This window comes from Pan paniscus, chromosome 10 (genome assembly GCF_029289425.2).
Source record: "Pan paniscus chromosome 10, NHGRI_mPanPan1-v2.0_pri, whole genome shotgun sequence".
NCBI lineage: Eukaryota > Metazoa > Chordata > Mammalia > Primates > Hominidae > Pan > Pan paniscus.
The window spans coordinates 20,984,096-21,005,070 of record NC_073259.2 but is presented as its reverse complement, the minus strand read 5'-3'; the positions used below and the strand labels follow the sequence as shown (position 1 = coordinate 21,005,070).

Below are 20,975 nucleotides of genomic sequence, written 5' to 3'. Positions count from 1 at the left end.
CTGGGATACTTTATGGGTATTTGCTGTCAGTATTTTAATGGTAGGCACACTATTTGAGGATAATTAGTAGATGTTCAGTTAAAAGTAAATGTATATTTTGAAGGTTGAAATGGAATTTATGTGTGCTATTCATACCTGAAAACTATTTGATGTCAAATACTGAAAATACGGAGTTGACTGTGCTGAAGCCCTATACTAAAAACTGTAACAATGAACTTAGAATAACAGTGAATGGGTCCTCAGCATCTAGCACATTCCTCTGACTTTATTACCTACACATCATGTCTACTTTGTTTCAAAAGCTTTCCTCTAGTCTCTTTTTTTAAAAGAAGATATGAATTCTGGAATTAACAATCTCTATTTTGAGGAAATCCTTTTTTATGTTCCTTCCAGTGCAACTTGAAATCCTAAATTCTGCCAGCTGTATTTATTCTGTCCTTGGAGGAGCTGGAGAACATTTGGTCAATTGTCTTTTTGAATAAATAAATGCTCCAGATTGCTTTTCATACCCGCACCACCACCCCATAAGCTATTTTTTTTCCAGTCTATGAGATATTTTTATTGTTTTCTTCTGAGACCTTTTCAAGTTGTCCACATTTATGGATCTGTCTGTACATAATTTAGTACCTAAACACTAGGTGTTAACATTTAAGGACAATGATTTTCTTGTCAGTTCCCTGGGAAACTGCTACCTTTTATCTTATAGCACAGGAAAAGAAAGAGTTCTTAATTCTTTAGTCTCAGAATTCAAGGTTACTGTTATTATTACATATTAAAAATTCAAAAGGAACACTTCAAGATTTGATTATTAAAATGATCTAGAAGTTAAGAAAATAAGAAATTAAAGGAGTCTGCTCTTTACAGAGGAAAGAATCGATTTCAGAGAGACCTGAGTTTGGAACCTGGATTCTGTACATAGTGGAATGTGCTACTAAGACAGTTAATCTCCGTAAGCCCCTATTTCCACATTTCTAAAATGGGACTAATAATACTCTCTGCAGGATTGTGGGGGAAAATTAAATAAGATAATCATACAAAGAGGCTTGCATATAGTCAGCTGTTTAATAGTCACTGAGTTAGCATTATTATAAAAACAAGGAGGCCTCAGATACAGAGGATTGTATAGACTCTGATTTCTCCATCTTAATGCATTTCTACCTTCTTGGAAATTTGGAGCTCTCTAATGGATGAAGATGATAATGGAAAATGGAAAGCATTATTTGCAAAGATGAGAAGCCAATGGGTTGACTCAATGAAGAAACAAATAACTAGTACTAAATGGGAAAAAACGCTTGCCAACAACATCACAGAAAAAAATTTAACGGAAAACCTTATAGTTAATATCTTTGTACCGGTAACTGCTTTAATTCACTTCCATACATGATTAATAACTTTAGATGTTACTGAACATACAAAATAGTTAAAAAGAAACTTTCCTTTTTGTTTACTTCTTGAAAGCTAACTTTTAAAGAGTTTGTGTTAAACAGTAAAAAAAAAATCACTTACCAAGGATTAATATAAAATGCCAAAAGATAATCAGTCCAAAGACATGAGGGTAGCAGGGTTAAGAAAGCAAATATACTCCTACGCCTGTGTGCATTAATAGACAACAGATGGAAAGATGAAAAAGTTGCAAGAGTTAGTAATATAAACTGTGAATAGATATCAGTAAATTACCTATTGGGATTAATTAATATGACAAGCACCTTAATTACAATTAAATATTAATCCATTCTGTGAAATATAAATGTGCGGGCTTAAATGCTACAATATTGACAAAATCAGTTTTTATTCACACATGACCTTATTGTAATCAGATATATTTCTTTCAACTTACTTTGTGTTAATTAGTCTGCTACCAGGTGATTACATTTTGCATTCAGTTAAATGAAGCACTTATATGCCTCATTAGTTATCTTGAAGCTTATTCTCGGATATTATTCTTCCTATGCTTAAGCCTATTTTAAGAAATCTCTGTAACATCATTTGACAGCTAAATAGCAGCTTGTGTGAGAAAATAAAAATGGTCAGTTTACATATACTGATTCCAGTGAAGACTAAGCTTTTAAGAGACATTCTTAATAAAGCTGCACTACTAGGTGTGACTTTCTGTATTGTTTTTAAATTACTATAAAATTTATAAATATAACCCTTAAAACAGAGGTATGGATGATACTAGGATATCATTCATTCAAGATAAGTAGCTCATCAACTACTTAGTCTGTGACCTCACTGATATTCAGCTAAGTAGGAGCAAAATAGTTTAGCTTCACTTCAATTCTAATTCAGACTGTTGATTTAAATGCCTGGTTTCAGATATTCAAACCACTTGTCAAATAGAACACCCATTAATATAGATCTAAAAATATCCTGTGACTGCATCTATAGTTATTCTGAGAATTAGGGGGAAAAATACTGTCACCTTGTCACTTCAGTTATTACAAATCTTCACTGAGATATCTATTCTCAGTCAGCTAGAAAATGCTAGAGTCGGCAAAACTGTCTTTGTGAAGAGCTGCGAAATGTGCTTGATTTTATAGAAAGATCCTGAAGTGAATTCTTTTTTGCTTCAGCTCTCCCATGACTGGTCTCCCATAAATTCCATGAATTGTGACTGGCTGTGAAGTTAGTTAATATCTATCTCTCATGAGTCACAAGTATTAAATACATATAATTGGATTGGTTCCTAGATGGGCCACTCATCACTGGTCTTCCATTGGGCCTCCCAAGGGTGAACCAGGCATGAAACAAGTATCAGTGAGTCAACCTCTTAATTTTGGAAAGGGTGCTAATATATTTGAACAAACCTAGTAACGTTTCCTAACTTTTCACCATCAAGGGTTGATGGATTTCTTTTTCTTCACAGTTGGGTTGTTTTTTAACAGCAAAATTCTACTCGTGTTAAAATTTTTAAATGGCACAACATATTGTCTTATTAAAAGAAATCTGGTTTCAACTAGATTTTCAACTAGAGTGAGTATCAGCTACACTGAGGGAAGTAAAATTTATATCCTAAATAAAGTTCTCCCTCCCTCATTGATTCTGTAAAATTTCTAGTCTCCCATGTGTATTTCTTTAAGATTAACCATTTTAGGGAGTTAGTAAACAGAAAGAAATAACTGAACAATGATTAATATGACATATATTCATTTACGTATACTTTGCATAGTTTCTTGCAAAAGAAACAAACTAGACCATGTAAGTAGTACATGTTAGCTTCATGTTAAATGTTTACTTAATTAGTACTTTTGTTGGGCATTGATTGAACTGGATAGGATCGTTAATCTTCATCTATCATTGTCAGGTATAATGTCAACCAATTTAATCTCTTGACAATGCTCTTTAAAATTCAAACACTTCCTCCTTCCGGGTCCTTAATACTCAAGCATAAAGAAAAATGAAGCCATGTTTTCTTATGAAACTTCACTGGCTTTGATATTTATTTATCTGTAAGCTTGAGAACTGAATACTGGGCTGTACAACTTTTTAACAGAAGTGGTGGCTCTTATTGCCTCAGGCACTGAAATGTGAGTTTAAAATGGAGATGCTGGGTGGGCATGGGGGCTCAGGCCTGTAATCCCAGCACTTTGGGAGGCCGAGGTGGGAGGATCACTTCAGCCCAGGAGTTCGAGACCAGCCTGGGCAATATAGTGAGACCTCATCTCTACAAATATCTAAAAATTAGCCAGATTTGGTGGTGCGTGCTTGTAGTCCCAGCTACTCGGGAGGCTGAGGTGGAAAGATTACTTGAGCCCAGGAGGCAGAGATTGCAGTGAGTTGAGATCAACCTGCACTCCAGCCCGGGTGACCAAAGAGGGAGATTCTGTCTCCTCAAAAAATACAAAACAATAAAAAATAAAATAAAATAAAATATAAAATAAAATGGAGAAGCTGATCTGTCGCAAGCTGCTTCATTGGAATCTCTTCTCGTGCCTTTAGCCACCACTTGTTCAGTGGGGCTGCTGCATTTAAGCCCTTTTTCAGCACAGATATGGGCTCCTGCATGTGCACCACTGTTTCAGTCCCTTGTTTAATATTGTAAATACAGAGCAGACCATGATGTTTTCCCTACTTCAGAACTGCACTGAGCTTATATAAACCATTATATTCTGTGAAGATCTAGCCATTGAAAGTCTACCATCACCGAAATTACAAAAGGATAATCAGACAAAACTATCCCCAAAGGATAGTAAAATCGACTTTGGAGCACACACAGCATAGTTAAACTATGTAGAAGCTTGTTCCAAAACAATACTCACCAGTTGTATGGAAGCTTTCCATCCCTCTCTAAGGATGCAAAATTGACAAATGTACCCGCTCCACACTCCCTGTTTTAAAGGAACCACAAAATCAAGGTTAGTGCTTGACAAAGCATTCTTACGTTGACCTAAAAGTAAAGACAGTCTTTACTAGCTTATCATCACAGCATTAAATTAAAAAAAAAAAAAAAGAAGCTAGGCCAGGCGCGGTGGCTCACGCTTGTAATCCCAGTACTTTGGGAGGCTGAGGTGGGTGGATCACCTGAGGTCAGGAGTTTCGCCAACATGGTGAAACCATGGCTCAGCTAAAACTACAAAAATTAGCTAGGCTTGGTGGCACGTGCCTGTAATCCCAGCTACTCGGGAGGCTGAGGCAGGAGAATTGCTTGAACCTGGGAGACGGAGGTTGTGGTGAGCAGAGATCGCGCCACCGCACTCTAGCCTGGGTGACAGAGCAAGACTCCGTCTCAAAAAGAAAAAGAAAAAAATAAAACAAAATAAAAGAAGCTAATAGAAGTTCCATATGTTCCCTTTTGGCATACAATGCAAAACAGAAAGCTAAAACGAAAATAAATAATCTTTTGCAAGGTTGCAAATCAAATTATTTGAGGCCAAAAGAATTCACTTCACAATCCTTTCCAAAGGGCATTCATGATTCTAAAAGAAATATTTGAACTATTTGGGGTATAATATTTATTTATTTTTTTACAAAGCCTTTAATAGTAACATAGAAACTCTCCTAGATGAACTGAGCATTTTCCATCTTTAGCAAAAATTCTTTGTAGGGTTTTGTTTATGGCATTTTGATTTCCTCCCTACAATGATAGTGGATCAAGTGGATTGTTTACTTCCTCCAAAATCTTTCTCTTATATTGTGATGCCCGTATTATTCATCACTGGAGATTAGAATAAAAGAGTGGAACGTATTGAAATAGGCAAGCTTCTGGCGTGCCTACTGTCCGGAATGTGGCCTATTAATCTGCTAGTAAAAACACTGTTGAAGTTTTTTTTTTTTTCCAGAAGTAGAGAAAAAGTAAACATATTCTCATGTCTTCTCTACCTTTTGGCTAATTTCATGCATGAATAACAGCTCATTGGGGCTCATGTATCTCATTTTTTCTTTACATGGAATTAATGGATTTAATATTCAGAACTGAAGCAGAGATTTTAACATTACTGGCACAATGTGCTAATTACTTGAATTATCTACCTGTTCTTATTAAGGTGTTCCAAGAACAATTTTCTTCTTTTGAAAAATACACTAATATAATATCATAGTGTATTATAATTTACACATCGTTAATGAATTTTCCTATGTCAGTTTCCTATATATGGGATTTATTTTACCTCTAACTCAAGGGTTTTAATCTGGAGTTCCAAAGATAGAATTTAGGACTCCATGAACATATGTGGGAAGAGGGTACATATTTATTTTCACAACCTGTGACTAAACTTAGCAGTCCTTTCTATCATTAAAGTAGGTACCAAACCATCATAATATCCACATGGGTGATTTGCTAACAATAGAGATTACATATTTTTTAATAATAGACTTGCTGCAGATATCTTGAAATATTGGTCATATTCATCACCATGATGAAATTGTTAGACTATTACATATTGACATTGAATATACTAATTAAAAAGCATACAACACATTTGCTTTTTAAATATTATGATTATCATATTTCAGTATAGTTGTATAATCCTATGTATTTTATTTTAGGCACAGAAAATGGAAGCATGATTCTTAGAAGAGTTCACCAGAGTGCCAAAAAGGATCATGGCATGAAAAATGATGAGAATCTCTGCTTTAATAAGTAGCTGAAAGAATCAGAACCACCTCTCCTAAATATCTTTGGTATGTACCACAAAAAATGCTCAGAAATACCACTACTTGCATTACTACATCTATTACCACCTCCTCCACCATTACTATTATGAGCTAACATTTACTGCACGCTTCCTATGAGTTGAGTATTACGCTATGTTACTACTGCGTTAATGCTCCTAAGTATCCACTAATATAGGGGCAATTATCATCTCTTCTGCATACACATTGTTCCCCTAGGTTCCAGGCCACCACACTCCCTTAGTTGTCCTTATACTTCACTGGCTGCCTCTTTGTCAGTCGCTTACTGTTATCTTCTTTTCTCCCTGAAAACCTTAACATTGGTTGTTCCAGTGATTAATGCAGGGCCTTCTTTTACATTTACTCCCTGAATTTCATCCAGTCTAAAGCTCTAATGCAATTTATATGTTAACAACTCTCAATTTTTTTTTTCCTGAGACGGAGTTTCACTCAGTCGTCGCCCAGGCTGGAGTGCAGTGGCACGATCTCAGCTCACTGCAACCTCCGCCCCCCAAGTCCAAGCGATTCTTCTGCCTCAGTCTCCTGAGTAGCTGGGATTACAGGCACGCGCCACCACGCCTGGCTAATTTTTTGTATTTTTAGTAGAGATGGGGTTTCACCATGTTGGCCAGGCTGGTCTCAAACTCCTGATCTCAAGTGAGCTGCCTGCCTCCCAAAGTGCTGGGATTACAAGCGTGAGCCACTGTGCAGAACCAACAACTCTCAAATTTATATCTTCAACCAAAAATTCTCTTTCAAACATTAGACTTTTATGTCCAGGTGGCTACTCTGCACCTGCACTTGCAAGTTATCTCAAACAACATTTCTGTGATGGTTAATACTGAGGGTCAACTTGATTGGATTGGAGGATACACAGTATTGATCCTGGGTGTGTCTGTGAAGGTGTTGCCAAAGGAGATTAACATTTGAGTCAGTGGGCTGGGAAAGGCAGACCCACCCTTAATTGGGTGGGCACAATCTAACCAGCTGCCAGTGAATATAAAGCAGGCAGAAAAACGTGAAAAGGAGAGACTGGCCTCGCCTCCCAGCCTACATCTTTCTCCTGTGGCGGATGCTTCCTGCCCTTCAACATTGGACTCCAAGCTCTTCAGTTTTGAGATTCAGACTGGCTCTCCTTTCTCCTCAAGCTTGCAGACAGCCTACTGTGGGGCCTCGTGATCATGGAAGTTAATACTTAATAAACTCCCATATACCTATATCTATATATAATATATAATAGGAGATATATATATATACACACACTATATCTATATATAATATCTAATAGGATATATATATATACTATGTCCTATTAGTTTTGTCCCTCTAGAGAACTCTGACTAATACAATTTCCAAAACTGAAGTCTTGATGTTCCCCCAACTCTGACCTGGAATCCTCTCTCAGTTGATGGCAGCTCCACCCTTTCAAGTGCTTGGGCCAAAAACCTGGAGTTAGCCTCAACTCTTTTTTTTGTTTGTTTGTTTGTTTTTTGAGATGGAGTTTCGCTCTTGTTGCCCAGGCTGGGGTGCAATGGCGCAATGTCGGCTCACCGCAACCTCTGCCTCCTGTCTCAGCCTCCCGAGTAGCTGGGATTACAGGCATGTGCCACCACGCCCAGCTAATTTTGTATTTTCAGTAGAGACAGGGTTTCTTCATGTTTGTCAGGCTGGTCTCGAACTCCCAACTTCAGGTGATCCACCTGGCTCAGCCTCCCAAAGTGCTGGGATTATAGCCTCAACTTCTTTTCTCATTTCCATTCCATATCAACTTATTAGCAAATCCTGTTGCTCCTATTTTCAAAATATGTCCAGAATCTGATGGCTTCTCTCTGCCTTCAGTGTTGCTACTCTGGACTGAACTATTAGCATCTCTTGCCTGGATTCCTAGCTACCACAGTTGATATGCCTGTCTCTGTCCTTGCCTCAATACAGCCTGTTTTCTACATAAAAGTCAAAATGAAAGTGTTAAATCTAAGTCAGATGCTGTTAGTCTTCTGCTCCAGAGCCTGCAATGCCTGCTCATTTTACTGAGTAAAAGCCAAAGTCCTTCCAAAGGCATACGAAGCCCTCTATAACTTGACATCTCCTTCTACTCTTGTCTTCCTCCGCTTTAGTCACAACGGACCCTCTGCTACACTTTGAACATCCCAGTGATGCTCCTACCCCAGGGCCTTTACACCAGCTGTTCTTGCCACTGGGCACACTCTTCCCACAGATAACACAGGCTACCTCCCTCATGTGCTTCAAGTCTCTGCTCCAATGCCACTATTTCAGTGAAGCCTACCCACCTCCTAGGACCCCTATCCCCACACTGGTACTGCTTATCTCCCTTACTTGGCCTTGTTTCCTTTCCTTATCACCTGCTAACATAAGGGGCAGTCCTTTTACTTATATCTTTATTGTTTATTGTCTATTTCTCCCACTAGAATATGAGCTCCATGAAGGCACATATTTTTGTCTGTTTCATATACTGTCATATATGTAGCAATATTTGTAATATGAACGCATGAAGTTTCAGTGACCTACGCAAATTCACACAAGTTGGAAGTCAAGACTCGACCTCAAGGAGGCCGAGCATGGTGACTCACGCCTATATTCCCAGCACTTTGGGAGGCTGAGGTGGGTAGATTACTTAAGGTCAGGAGTTCGAGACCAGCCTGGCCAACATGGTGAAACCCTGTCTCTACTAAAAATACAAAAATTAACTAGGCCTAGTGGTGTGTGCCTGTAATCCCAGCTATTCAGGAGGCTGAGGCAGAAGAATGGCTTGAACCTGAGAAGCAGATCTTGCAGTAAACCAAGATGGCGCCATTGCACTCCAGCCTGGGCGACAGAGTGAGACTCTGTCTCAAAAAAAAAAAAAAAAAAGATTTGACCTCAAGGAGTGTAATTTCAGAGCTCTCCACTGTAGTTACAGTGCAATCCCACATCTCTTCTTATCCTTTTAAGATTATTCAAATGCCAACCTTCAAGAAGCTAATTTTCACATTCAGAATTAGTCCTTATTCTCTAGTTTCATGGCATCCTGTTTTTAATCCCCTTTATGCTACATGTCAGCTTATGCCTTTAAATATATCTATCTATTCATATATCCAGCTAGGTAAGTAAGCTCCTAGTGGACAGCTTTGATGTCTGATTTTTCTTTGGATATGCCATGTCAGGCACTGATTAGATCACTATTGGATGGATGAATTCATTTATGAATATGTGAGTGATAGAACTCTGAGACAGGAGAAAAATGTTAATTTATAATTCAGCAGGTTAATATTGGGCAAATATAAATGTTAACAAAATTTCCCAAACCAAGTAGTATTCAAATAAGCAACAGTTTTTAAGGGAATTGATAGATTATTCTGATAATACAGGGGGCCACAGAAACTACTTGAGAATGTGCTCTGATGAGCAATGCATCAGTGGTTAAAGGAACAGGGAAGAGCTGAAATAATAAATCAAAGGCTTTTCTAATTGCAAGAAAAACTAAGCTGGCTGCAACTCTGAGTAATAGAAATAAAACTAATAGAGACTGCTAATGGACCTAATCATAAACTGTACAAATATTTTCCAATAGAACAGCTTAAAATTATGGAGAGGATTTCCCGCCCCCCACCCCGTTCTTTCTTGTCATCTCCATTTTTATTAACTTTTTTCATTAACTATACCGAACAGTCATAGATATTTCTTTTATTCCAAATGTGTCTGAAAGTATCCAAATGTAATGGGTCTCCATATATGGGCTACTTCAAATGCCAAGATTGATAGCAAGAGGTCTGACTTTGTGTAAACAAGCAATCCTTTGCTTTCTCATTTCAATGGTAATATTTTCCAATATAATGTTTCAAAGTCTATTTAGAAAACACACACAATAGAAACAGACACTGAAAACTAAAATCCAATATACCGCTATACAACTTAGGTGTGCAAAAACAATATATATGTATGGCAGATAAAGATATTTTAAAGATTCCGGATAAAATATTAGTAAAACTTAACTTACCTAGCCATCTGCAGATGCTTTTTCCTAAGAATAATGAGGGTAACAAGCAACAGTCCAATTAAAAGTGTGCTAAGGATGGCCAGCACGGAGATCACTACCACATTGGGATTCATCTCTGTAACTAAAGAGATAAGTTGTGCATTTTCATCATAGGTTCTGTTACAGGGAACCAAACAGAACCATTCATTGCTTTTCATCTAGTCTTAAGGGCAATGAGCTTACGATGATACCAATAATAGTAACAATCATGTTCCCCAAGCCAGCAATGACCTCTTCCTGGTCAACTGTAACTTAGCAAACTAGACTGATAAGTGGTATTCAGGTGTCTGGAAGAATTGAGTCCCTTTCAAAGGCCTACAACATTCAGGATATTCTTACACAGGGAAACTAAAGAATGAAGAATACCTGTGCCACAGTTTAAATTCATTTGAAAGCTAAAAATATGGAAGTCATTATCATGCATTATCATTTTTTAACATTTTCGCAAGCTTAGAGGGTGGCAACCCCTTATTTTACGCCCATGATTTTGAAGTCAGAAAGCACAACTGTATACTTTGCTTACAACTAATAATGTATATCAAAAAGACATTAGCAAACTACCATCTGCTGAAGCACTTAACACATTACTAGAAGCAGACATTCTGATGATCCGTGGCCATATGTTTAGAGGATTTCCATCTGCACAACTCAAGAGATAAAACCTATTAATAGGTTGTAGGGCCCTGAAGAACAGCGGTCACGTCCTTTTCATGTACTCTATATAAAGACTTGTCTCCTGTGGCACTTACACATTGTCTACTTCTTCCTACTACACGGAAGAACAGGATATCAAAGGCAGGAACATAGGTTTAATATTGTTATAAAACTCTTTAAAATGGGCCTGAGGACTCATACCATCTTTTGTATTGATCATAAAGTCACAGAATGAGCAGGTGCATCTGATCCCTAAGGTTCTGGGTATTTACCACTTCCCATTTGGGCCAGCTTGGCTCCAGTTTATGAGTAGAGTGCTTAAACAGAAAGAACAATGGACTCATGATCAGAAGAGCTTTTTCACTTGAGTACTGCTATTTGGAGAGAAGCCATTTCATCTGCCCTATGGGCCTCATTTTCCTCATTTATAAATAAGTTTAATAATATCACCTGTTATGCTACATTGTCATGGAGCTGACAAGGAATGATGGACATTAAGGTACAGTTGACCCTTGAACAAAATGAGTTTGAACTGTGCAGGTTCACATATATGTGGATTATCTTTCCTCTCTGCCACCCTTGAGACAGCAAGACCAAACCCTCCTCTTCCTCCTCCTCAGCCTACTCAATGTGAAGACCATGAGGAAGATCTTTATGAAGATCTGCTTCCGCTTAATGAATAGTACATATATTTTCTCTTCCTTACGATTTTCTCAATAACATTTTCTTTTCTCTAGCTTACTTTATTGTAAGAATACAATATATAATAAGTATAACATACAAAAATGTGTTAATCAACTGTCTATATCATTGGTAAGACTTCAGGTCAACAGTAGCCTATGAGTAGTTAAGTTTTGGGGGAGTCAAAAATTATACATGGATTTTCAACTATGCAGGGGTTGGCACTTCTAAGTCTCTCATTATTCATGGTCAACTGTATATTTTAGAAAGTGTACAAGGATGTAGGAATGAGAGACCATTAAAATACTTTGCAGGTATATTTTTTGTCCTCTCTTCTGAAAAAACAAAAATTAAAAACAGAAAACCAAAAAGAAAAAGAAAAAAGAAAACAGTCTGCTCCAGTCATCCCTGAATTTAGCAGCTAAATATATGACTAATATTACAGAAATGGAACTATACCAGTGAATTTATGAGTGACTTTATTACAAGAGGCTTCATAGAGGGTCTCAGGTTGCAGAATCAGACTCTAACAAACCAGGAGTAACACATGTAATACAACTAAGAAAAGAATAAGGAAATAAACAGCATCATTCCAGACCTTTCATTAACCTCTAATTTTCCCACTTATACTTTTGGCTGGATTGGAAACTTTCTTGCTTTGACCCAGTTATCAATTATGTCATTCTCTGATCGGTGACAGATGAAGACCAAGGCTAAATAGATGAAATTGGATTGATAAGAGTACTGTGCCTATTACTGAAGAAGATGAGATGAGTTAGCAACTAGCATTTAGACAGCATATACTAAGGATTTAAGTATTTTATTTCTAAGCTTCAAAACAACTCAGAAAGTTACATATTATTATTCCAATTTTACAGATGAAAGAAAAGCTCAGAGGCACCAAATGTCTTTCTCTAACTCCATAGCTAGTAAGTGCACTTTGGGATTGAAATTGAGGACTCTCTGACTCCGAAGCTTGGGATTTCTTGGTGGAATATTGATACAAATACATATATATATATATATATATATATTCAAAAAAAGTGAGAAAAATATGGAAAAAAATATGGAAAGAACTTCCAAAGACCAGATTTCACTAATGTGTATAATTACCCATTGTTGAGACGGCTATGAACGTAGGGACACTGGGGCTGTCATGGCTAAAGCTGGTGACACTACAATTGTAGGCAGTGGCAGGAAGAAGGCTGGAGATGGTCACGACATGTGAAGAAACAGCAACTGGTTCCTGGGGTTTCAGAAAATAAGATAAATTTTAGGTTAACTTCATCTATATTTTTTAAAAATATATTTCATAGTTGAGTTGGTAATAGATTGACAGAGTAAAAAATGTATAAGATGACAAAGAATAGCATTGAAAAATGTTTCCTTTTTTCCCCATTCCCCATCTGACCAATTCCCTTCCATGGAAGCAGCATTATTCCATGTTGTCAGGCATTATTTTTCTTCCCATATGCATTTTATGGATGTATGAACATATATGACACAGTTAAAAAACATAAGTGATGGCTTAGCTTACACACTATTCTGCTAATTTTTTTACCTTAGCTATCAATATATTTTGGTGCTTTTTCCATGTCAGTACAGATTAAGCTGTTTTATTCTTTTTAAGGGCTGGACAGAAATCCACTGAAAGGACATACCATACTTTATTTAATGAGCCCCGGTTGATGAACGTGTAAATGATCTCTGATTTTTTGCTATTGCAAACAATGCTACAATGAACTTCATTTCACAAATTTGGGAAGACACACACATATGCATATAGACACACACACACACATATATATATACACACATATATACACACAATATATGCATGTAATATGTATGTATGTGTGAATGTACACACATACACATATACTCATATATTCTTTGCTAGTGTCACATTCTTTGAACTGCTGAGTCAAAAAGTGTACATTTAAAATTTTGAAAGCTATAGAAAAATAGTTCTCTACAGACATTTTGCAAGTTACTCACCTTTGGCATCAATGCGTGACAATGCCTGCCTCCCTACATTCTTTCCAGTACCATACATTTGCAAACTCTGAGCTTTTCCATTATTACTAGTGAAAATTGTATATTGTAGTTTTATTTTGCATTTTTTTAACCATAAGTGAGGTTGCTGAAGTTTTCATCTGTTCAAGAGATTTCTGTATTTTTCTATGAAATATTTGTTTTGGGTTGTTGACCTTTACCTTTTTTGACTTGTAGCAATTCTTTATATATTAAGGACACTACACCTTTGTCTGCATTCTTAGCTTTTATATAACATCCACTAAAACATGTCAACTATCCGCACTAAGAAACATTTAGTATTAACTTATTCTTGAGTCAAAGAAGTTGCTAACTTGGTAGACCCATGGCCAGACTAGTGACAAGTACTACTGTACAATAGCAAAAGATGAGCCAGCATCTTTTTCAAAACAAGATTTTGAAACACCCTTGCATAAAGAAATGAGAGCCATCAGCATTTTCTTCCACTTCCTTCTCTTTCACTATTCTATAAAAGAATTATTCTAAGGAAAGACTTTTGCTAACAGGACTCAGTTGTAGTAAGTAGCTAACTAACCATTGTTTTCTTAAAGGAAGGCATCACTGTAGTTACAGAGAAGAAAATCCATTATTGGCAGAGCAGTTATTTTCCAAAAGGATTCTTAGAATAGAGAAAATTCAGCTGTTCAGTACAAATCAACAAGAGATACATTCATAGAAGGGAATCTCAAAAGGAGAAAGGAATCAAAGCAAATTATCTTAGCATTCAATATGAAAAGATTTGCACGCCCAGCATTCCTTTTTTCTTCTCAATCTCATGAACTTCATTATTTAAAAAAGATCAATTACTTATGTTCACAGTATTAGTCTACACACTATATTATGCAAAATCCCTAACAAATCTGTCCTTTTCCTTTCACTTCTGGCTGTGAAATATTTTTTCCTTGTGGCGTTGCCACTCATAGAACTGCAGGTTCATCTCTTTCCTTCCATTCATTCTGACCTGGTGAATAACTCTGTTTATTGTATCTGCCATTTGTAATTCTAGAGCTTTAGCAATAGCCTTCTCTCAGTCTTCATTTTTGCAATAAGACTGTCCCCCCTACAAACTAGATATGCACGTTTCTTTTAAATTCTCTTGGTAGAATGGACCTGTCTTCTGGTACTTATATTTTACTTTACTTTTTTCTATACTTATGCAATGTCCACACCATATAAAAATGTTTTGAAGGCAAATATTGATTCTATCATGTGTGTTCTATTCAGTGCCTTTATATACTTGGCAAATGGTTCATATTTGTTAAATTATATTTTATATGGTAGGGTCTTTCTTCCCTTGATCAATTCAGTGGCCTACTACCTTTATTCCTTTGTCTGACCTGGAGTGATTTATGAATTAGGAACAAGTGATACAGACAAAGATAAAAGTTCTCATAACAACTTCTGGGCTTGATCTAAGCCTGCTGTTAATTTCTTTCACTGAAACACAAAAGAGCAAATAAACAGTTTTCATTTTATATAGCTCAAAGAAACAGAAGATTCTTATTTTGCCCAGATAATTAGCCTTACTTAAGTTAACTGAGAAAAGGTAGATCAAAAGGTACAGTACCTGAAGTTTGGTTTTCTGACTGGAGCCAACTTGTTGACAGAAAACTTCAAAGAAATCAGCTACTCCCTCTTCCACCCACAGCAAAGTCACTGAAGTCTGGGTTTTGTTCACTGCGAAGAGTGATTTGGGTGGAGCTGGTTCTGAGCAAAGACAAAGTTTTTTAAAAAATTTTATTTACTAAGTGTATTCTTTCTTCTTTCACTAATAAGCAGGTGAAGCATCCCCCAATTCAAATATAGGTAGGTAAGAGCACCATAAAGACTTTATATTGCCTTTGAAATATGTCCTTTCATAAAGATAGCTATCTAACTTGGAAGGCAGAATACTTTGCCTTTTCCCCCTTCCATTTTTTTACTTCTCTTTTCAGAACACTTCTGTTTTCTACTTCAGTTTCATCATAGACATAATCTATTAATAGTTTCTGTGTCATTTATACTGAAGTTAGCATTGCCCTGATAATACAGAACTTCCTGGATGAGAAACAAAAATCTACACTTAATAAAGGTGGAGAAAAATGAAATTTGGTGTGTTGTCTTCTAATGATGAGATGCAGTTTGGTATTTAGCCAACAACCTGTCTTTCTTTCTCTGGAAACTATCTGGAATGATTCAGACAGAAAAATGGCTGCTTGAAAACTTAGTCAAAATTTAAAAAGATAAAGCTAAACAGATAGTATCTTTTTTTTTTTTTTTTTTTGAGGCGGGGGTCTCACTCTGTCACCCAGGCTGGAGTGCAGTAGTGCGAACACAGCTCACTGAAGCCTCATCTTCCCTGGCTCAAGTTATCCTCCTGCCTCGACTCCCAAGTAACTGGGACTACCTGGCTTATTTTTGCATTTTTTGCAGAGATGGAGTTTTGCCATGTTGCTCAAGTTGATCTCAAACTCCTCGGCTCCAGCAATCCACCCACTTTGGCCTCCCAAAGTATTGGGATTACAGGTGTGAGCCACCGTGCCTGGCTGATAATATAATTTTTTAAGAAAAGAATTGATAGAAGGGGATTGGAAGATTAATAAAACATTAGATAAATTTTTTATCTTAGACATTTTATCTTAATAATAAATAAATCCATTCGTAAAGGAAGCTGTGTTATCTGTCCTTTTCATTCTTATTTCTAGTAATTGAGTCACTGGCATTGCTCTCTTGAGACCAAAAAACCCTGCCTGTTCCTCAATTCTAATAGTCATCTGCTGTCTCATTCTCCATTCCTGAATGTCTCCTGGTCTGCTTGTGACCCTGTCTTTTGGATATTGTCTTTCCCTCTAGGTCCCCCAGTATGCAGAGTGCTGTGCCTGAACTCAAGGTCTTAAGCTGGGGTCCCTGTTACCTGCTCTCAGACCCCCTGACATTGCTTATTTGGACATATTGTATCTTGCTGCTAGGTTCACATAACAGCATCCTCCATCCACCTATATGCGCCTGTCAGACGACTACCCACTGTTGTAGGTTTCTTCCTGCTTGTTACTTGGATTTTTCATTTTCTGCCCCACTCTCCTAAGTCTGTTCTCCAGCTCCTGTCCTTTAGAGGTGCTTGAAAAAGTCCTGTCGGCCATTTCACTGCTTTGACAGGTACGCATCTTTGTGTGGGAAGATTTGAACCTTGTTTCTAGAATATCATCATTGTGGCTCTGCCCAGGACCAAGAAGTATGTCAAAATCATTCTTGCCATGATTTATCACAGATCTCCTAAACTTATGTCCAACTAAAAAGAAGCATGTTTCTTTCCTGCAGCAACTTGACAAGGTTAGGCAGAAGAGTTGAAGGAGGAAAGAGTTGAGTTCTTCTTAGGCAAGCAAAATTCACAATAGGTGTCAGGAGCCCTTTTTCACTTGCAATGAATTGTCCAGTCCTCCAGACATTGTATTGTCCCACTTCTGCTCTGAGGAAGACTGCTAATGAAACACAGAGGTTAATTTCCACTTCTCACTTCCTTTATAACTGCCTTTGCTAATAGGATTATGTCCTTTAGGGATTCTGACTCATGTGGAACTTGAATCTATAGAACCAAGTGTGAAGTTGTTTGGGGGCATAGATGAATGATTAGTTAGGCTGAGCCTAGGCTTTTCTTTTTTAAAAATGCACACTACAGAATTGTTCCTCAGTCACAATTCTGAGGCTCTTCCCTTATTTCTCAGTCCCAGAGAGCATATCTTTTAAAAACTCTTGTTACCTTTTCCTTTAATCCTTTTTTTTTTTTTTTTGAGATGGAGTCTCGCTCTGTCACCAGGCTGGAGGGCAGTGGTGGTGCAATCTCGGCTCACTGCAACCTCTGCCTCCCGGGTTCAAAAAACTCTCCTGCCTCAGCCTCCTGAGTAGCTGGGACTACAGGCGCGTGCCACCATGCCCAGCTAATTTTTTTGTATTTTTTAGTAGAGACAGGGTTTCACCATGTTGGCCAGGATGGTCTCGATCTCCTGACCTTGTGATCTGCCTGCCTCTGCCTCCCAAAGTGCTGGGAGCTGGGATTATAGGCATGAGCCACCACGCCCAGCCTCCTTTAATCTATTTTTAAATTATATTGCATGTCTAGACTTTTGTGATCACACTCATTGATCATCACAAACTTGCTGTGCCTCTTTTCCCTGGCTCTAATCAATTCTTTCTTCATTTTGTCAACAATGGATTAAAATCACCTTAAAATGCCATTTCACTCATGTTAAATCCTATCTGTGCATTGTCTGTGGTATCACATCCAAACATACCATGTCTTTAAGATCCTGCTTAAACTGGCTGCATGCTATCCGACCAGCTTTACCACCATTCCTGACACACAGATGTGTTGCCTCCTGGGAAAGACAGTCTTCTCACTGAACTTCAGGGCAGTGCTCTATGTCAGCCCATGTTTACCTTCAATCAGTATGCTCTTTATTCTGCTCATTCGAAGGTCAAGAAAAAGTCTTACCTCCTCCTTGAAGTCTCATTTGGTGACTCTTTCTCTTAATGATTTATCCCTTCTCTGACATTCTACTGCCTTTAATTATTTCCTATATAATCTATGTGAGTGAAGGCCTGATTCTAGTAGATCCTATTAGATTCTTTAAGAACAAGGGTCATGTATTATAAATGACTTTGTCTTCATCTGAAGTAGCCACCTATAGGTACTCAATAAATCTTATTTATCGGCTGATTTAAAACATGAATCAAGATTCATCAACCAAAAGAGGAAGATTCAAGCACCAGGCAAGACCAGACACGCTGAGGTTGTATCTTAATGTTCTCTTCTGTTTTTATGTAGATAAAATTATCCAATTTCAGGGGCAGAGTCAAGAACTATCATGAATTATTGCAAGAGCTCCCAGTGGTCCAAGGAATACAACATGAATACTGCAGTGAGGGTTTCCTTTGTTCTGGCTGAGAATGTGGCTCTAGGTGATAAGATCCTCAGGAAAATCTCCTAAAGGTCTGGGACATCTAACAACCACGTAACAAATTTTTCTTTTTGGGTGGAATATGAGGGCAATAGATTATTTCAAGGTCCCTGCACCTGTGATCACTGTGCCCTTTTCTGGAAGACGTTTACATGTCACCTCTGTAGGTCAATGAATATGTACATAAATCACCTGCTTGAGGACTGTTCAGGATCTTCGTGATTGGTGTGCTTCCCTAAATTAATCAGGCAGAAATTTAACTCTGGTATCCCAAAGGAAACAAAGAAAGTTATTACAATTTATTGTTATTATAATTATGAACTTATTACTATTACAAGATTTCACAAGTGAAAGTATAATTGAATTGGGAGTGCTTATAATTAGATTTTCCTACTCAAGACAACAACTGTCCCAGGAAATGTTTTAAAATGTAAGAATTGGAATGTGAATTGTCCAACACAGCCACTAGCCACATGTAGCTGTTGCGTACTTGAAATGTGGCTAGTCCAAATTGAGAGGTGCTGCAAATGTAAAATACAGACAGAATTTCAAAGACCTAGTGTGAGAAAAGAATAAAATATCTCATTAATAATTATTTGTATTAATTATATGTTGGGACAATATGACCTTTGATATATTTGGTTACATAAAGTATATCAAATTCCATTTTACCTGTTTCTTTTTACTAATTTTTAATGTGGCTACTAGAAAATTGAAAGTTATGCATGTGGCCCTTATTATGTTTCAAGTGAATAGTACTGAGTTAGAGCATTTCTTCTTATTGCCTAAAGTAGAAGTCTGGAAATTTCTGGCAAAAACTGGCTAGGGGGTTCCCACTTCTCATGAGAAGTCAAGGCCAGCTCAGTGCCACAGCCTAGGATGGTTTAGATCAAGCTTGTCCAACCCATGGCCCGTAGGCCGCATGCCGCCCAGAATGGCTTTGAATGCAGCCCAACACAAATTCATAAACTTTCTTAAAACATTGTGAGATATTTTTTGTGAATTTTTTTTGATTCATCAGTGTTAGCATATTTTGTGTGTGGCCCAAGATAATTCTTCTTCCAGTGTGGCACATGGAAGCCAAAAGCCAAAAGACTGGACACCCCTGGTTTACATGACTCATGTTTTCCATTCTCAGAAGCACAAGATTAAAGTAGATAGTGGCTAAATATTAATTAGGCAATTGCTTATGATAGGGAATACAATGACATCAAAAGCATTTTGATTGCTTTCTATCTTTGTTATGGGATGATTTATATTCCCTCCCCCTAAATTCATATGCTGAAACCCTAACCCTTAGTACTTCAGAATGTGACTATTTTTTTTTTTGAGGCGGAGTCTTGCTCTGTCACCCAGGCTGGTGTGCAGTGGCATGATCTTGGCTCACTGCAAACTCCACCTCCCAGATTCAAGCGATCCTTCCACTCAGCCTCCTGAGTAGCTGGGACTACAGGCGCCTGCCACCACACCCGGCTAATTTTTGTATTTTTAGTAGAGACTGGGTTTCACCATGTTGGCCAGTCTGGTATCGAACTCCTCACCTCAAGTGATCCACCCACCTCAGCCACCCAAAATTTTGGGATTACAGGCGTAAGCTACCACACCCAGGATGAACAGGGCCTTTAAAGAGGTGATTAAATTAAATGAAGCTGTTAGCACGTGCCCTAATCTAATCAGACTGGTGTCCTTATAGGAAGAGGAAATATAAACAGTAAAGAGATGTACGAACACAAAGAAAAGACCATGTGAGGACACAGTTACAAAGTGATCATCTGCAAGCCTCAGGAGAAGCCTACTCTGCTCACACTTGGACCTTGAACTTCCAGACTCCAGATCTGTGAGAAAACAAATTTCTGTTGTTTAAGCCACCCAGTCTGTGATATTTTGCTATGACAGCCCTAGAAAACTAATACAGTCTCTTACTATTCAAAATACCAAATATGTCCCTTTCTGCACGAGGGATGAAAAAACCCTATAAAATATCAAATACAGTCAGTCTTCTAAAGCAGAAGGATAGGAAAAACCCAATAATGTTGTGAAGAGTAAATGAAATTTAAGACAATGTATACACAAACACTTTACATAATGTAAAGCCACATAGATATTAGTTATGGAACATCTCCTGGCTATTGCTTTTTATCTCTCTAAATGACATTTTCAATCATAACATTTTCAATATTCTCATGCTCCAAAATGTCAAATTTCCTTTTGTTTAAAATAACTTCACAGTCCATGATATTTGGTGTGAGTACCTATGTATATGGGTAAGGGGGATAGACATACCATTTTCATAAAATGAGGTATAGATATAGGGTTGTTTGCTTTTAAATACCCTCTAAAAGCTTTCTAACATTGCTGGCATTCCACTCAACTAGCTGGCCCTCCCTATTTTCTTTTCTTCTCTCTCATTCCATGCCTCTCCGGGTTTGGACTGAGAATCCAATCTAATTTTATAAGAAAATCAAGTACAATGCATAGAATATGGGCAGACTGGAAGGCTGCAAGGC

At 37.5% G+C, this 20,975-nt stretch overlaps 1 protein-coding gene across 2 annotated transcripts in view; it reads right to left on the bottom strand.

Moving 5' to 3' along the window:
* Nucleotides 1–20,975, bottom strand: part of PTPRO (protein tyrosine phosphatase receptor type O) — a 265,462-nt gene that overhangs the window by 35,569 nt on the left and 208,918 nt on the right. Inside the window, exons 13-17 of one of the 2 annotated variants that reach the window (XM_003816526.5) lie at nucleotides 15,102–15,241; nucleotides 12,593–12,725; nucleotides 10,106–10,226; nucleotides 4,260–4,328; nucleotides 1,507–1,590 (exon numbers count right to left, since the gene is read on the bottom strand). In XM_003816526.5, the coding sequence (XP_003816574.1) occupies nucleotides 1,507–1,590; nucleotides 4,260–4,328; nucleotides 10,106–10,226; nucleotides 12,593–12,725; nucleotides 15,102–15,241 (547 nt within the window). The remainder of the gene's footprint in view (nucleotides 1–1,506; nucleotides 1,591–4,259; nucleotides 4,329–10,105; nucleotides 10,227–12,592; nucleotides 12,726–15,101; nucleotides 15,242–20,975) is intronic. The other variant, XM_003816527.5, reaches the window with a different exon arrangement.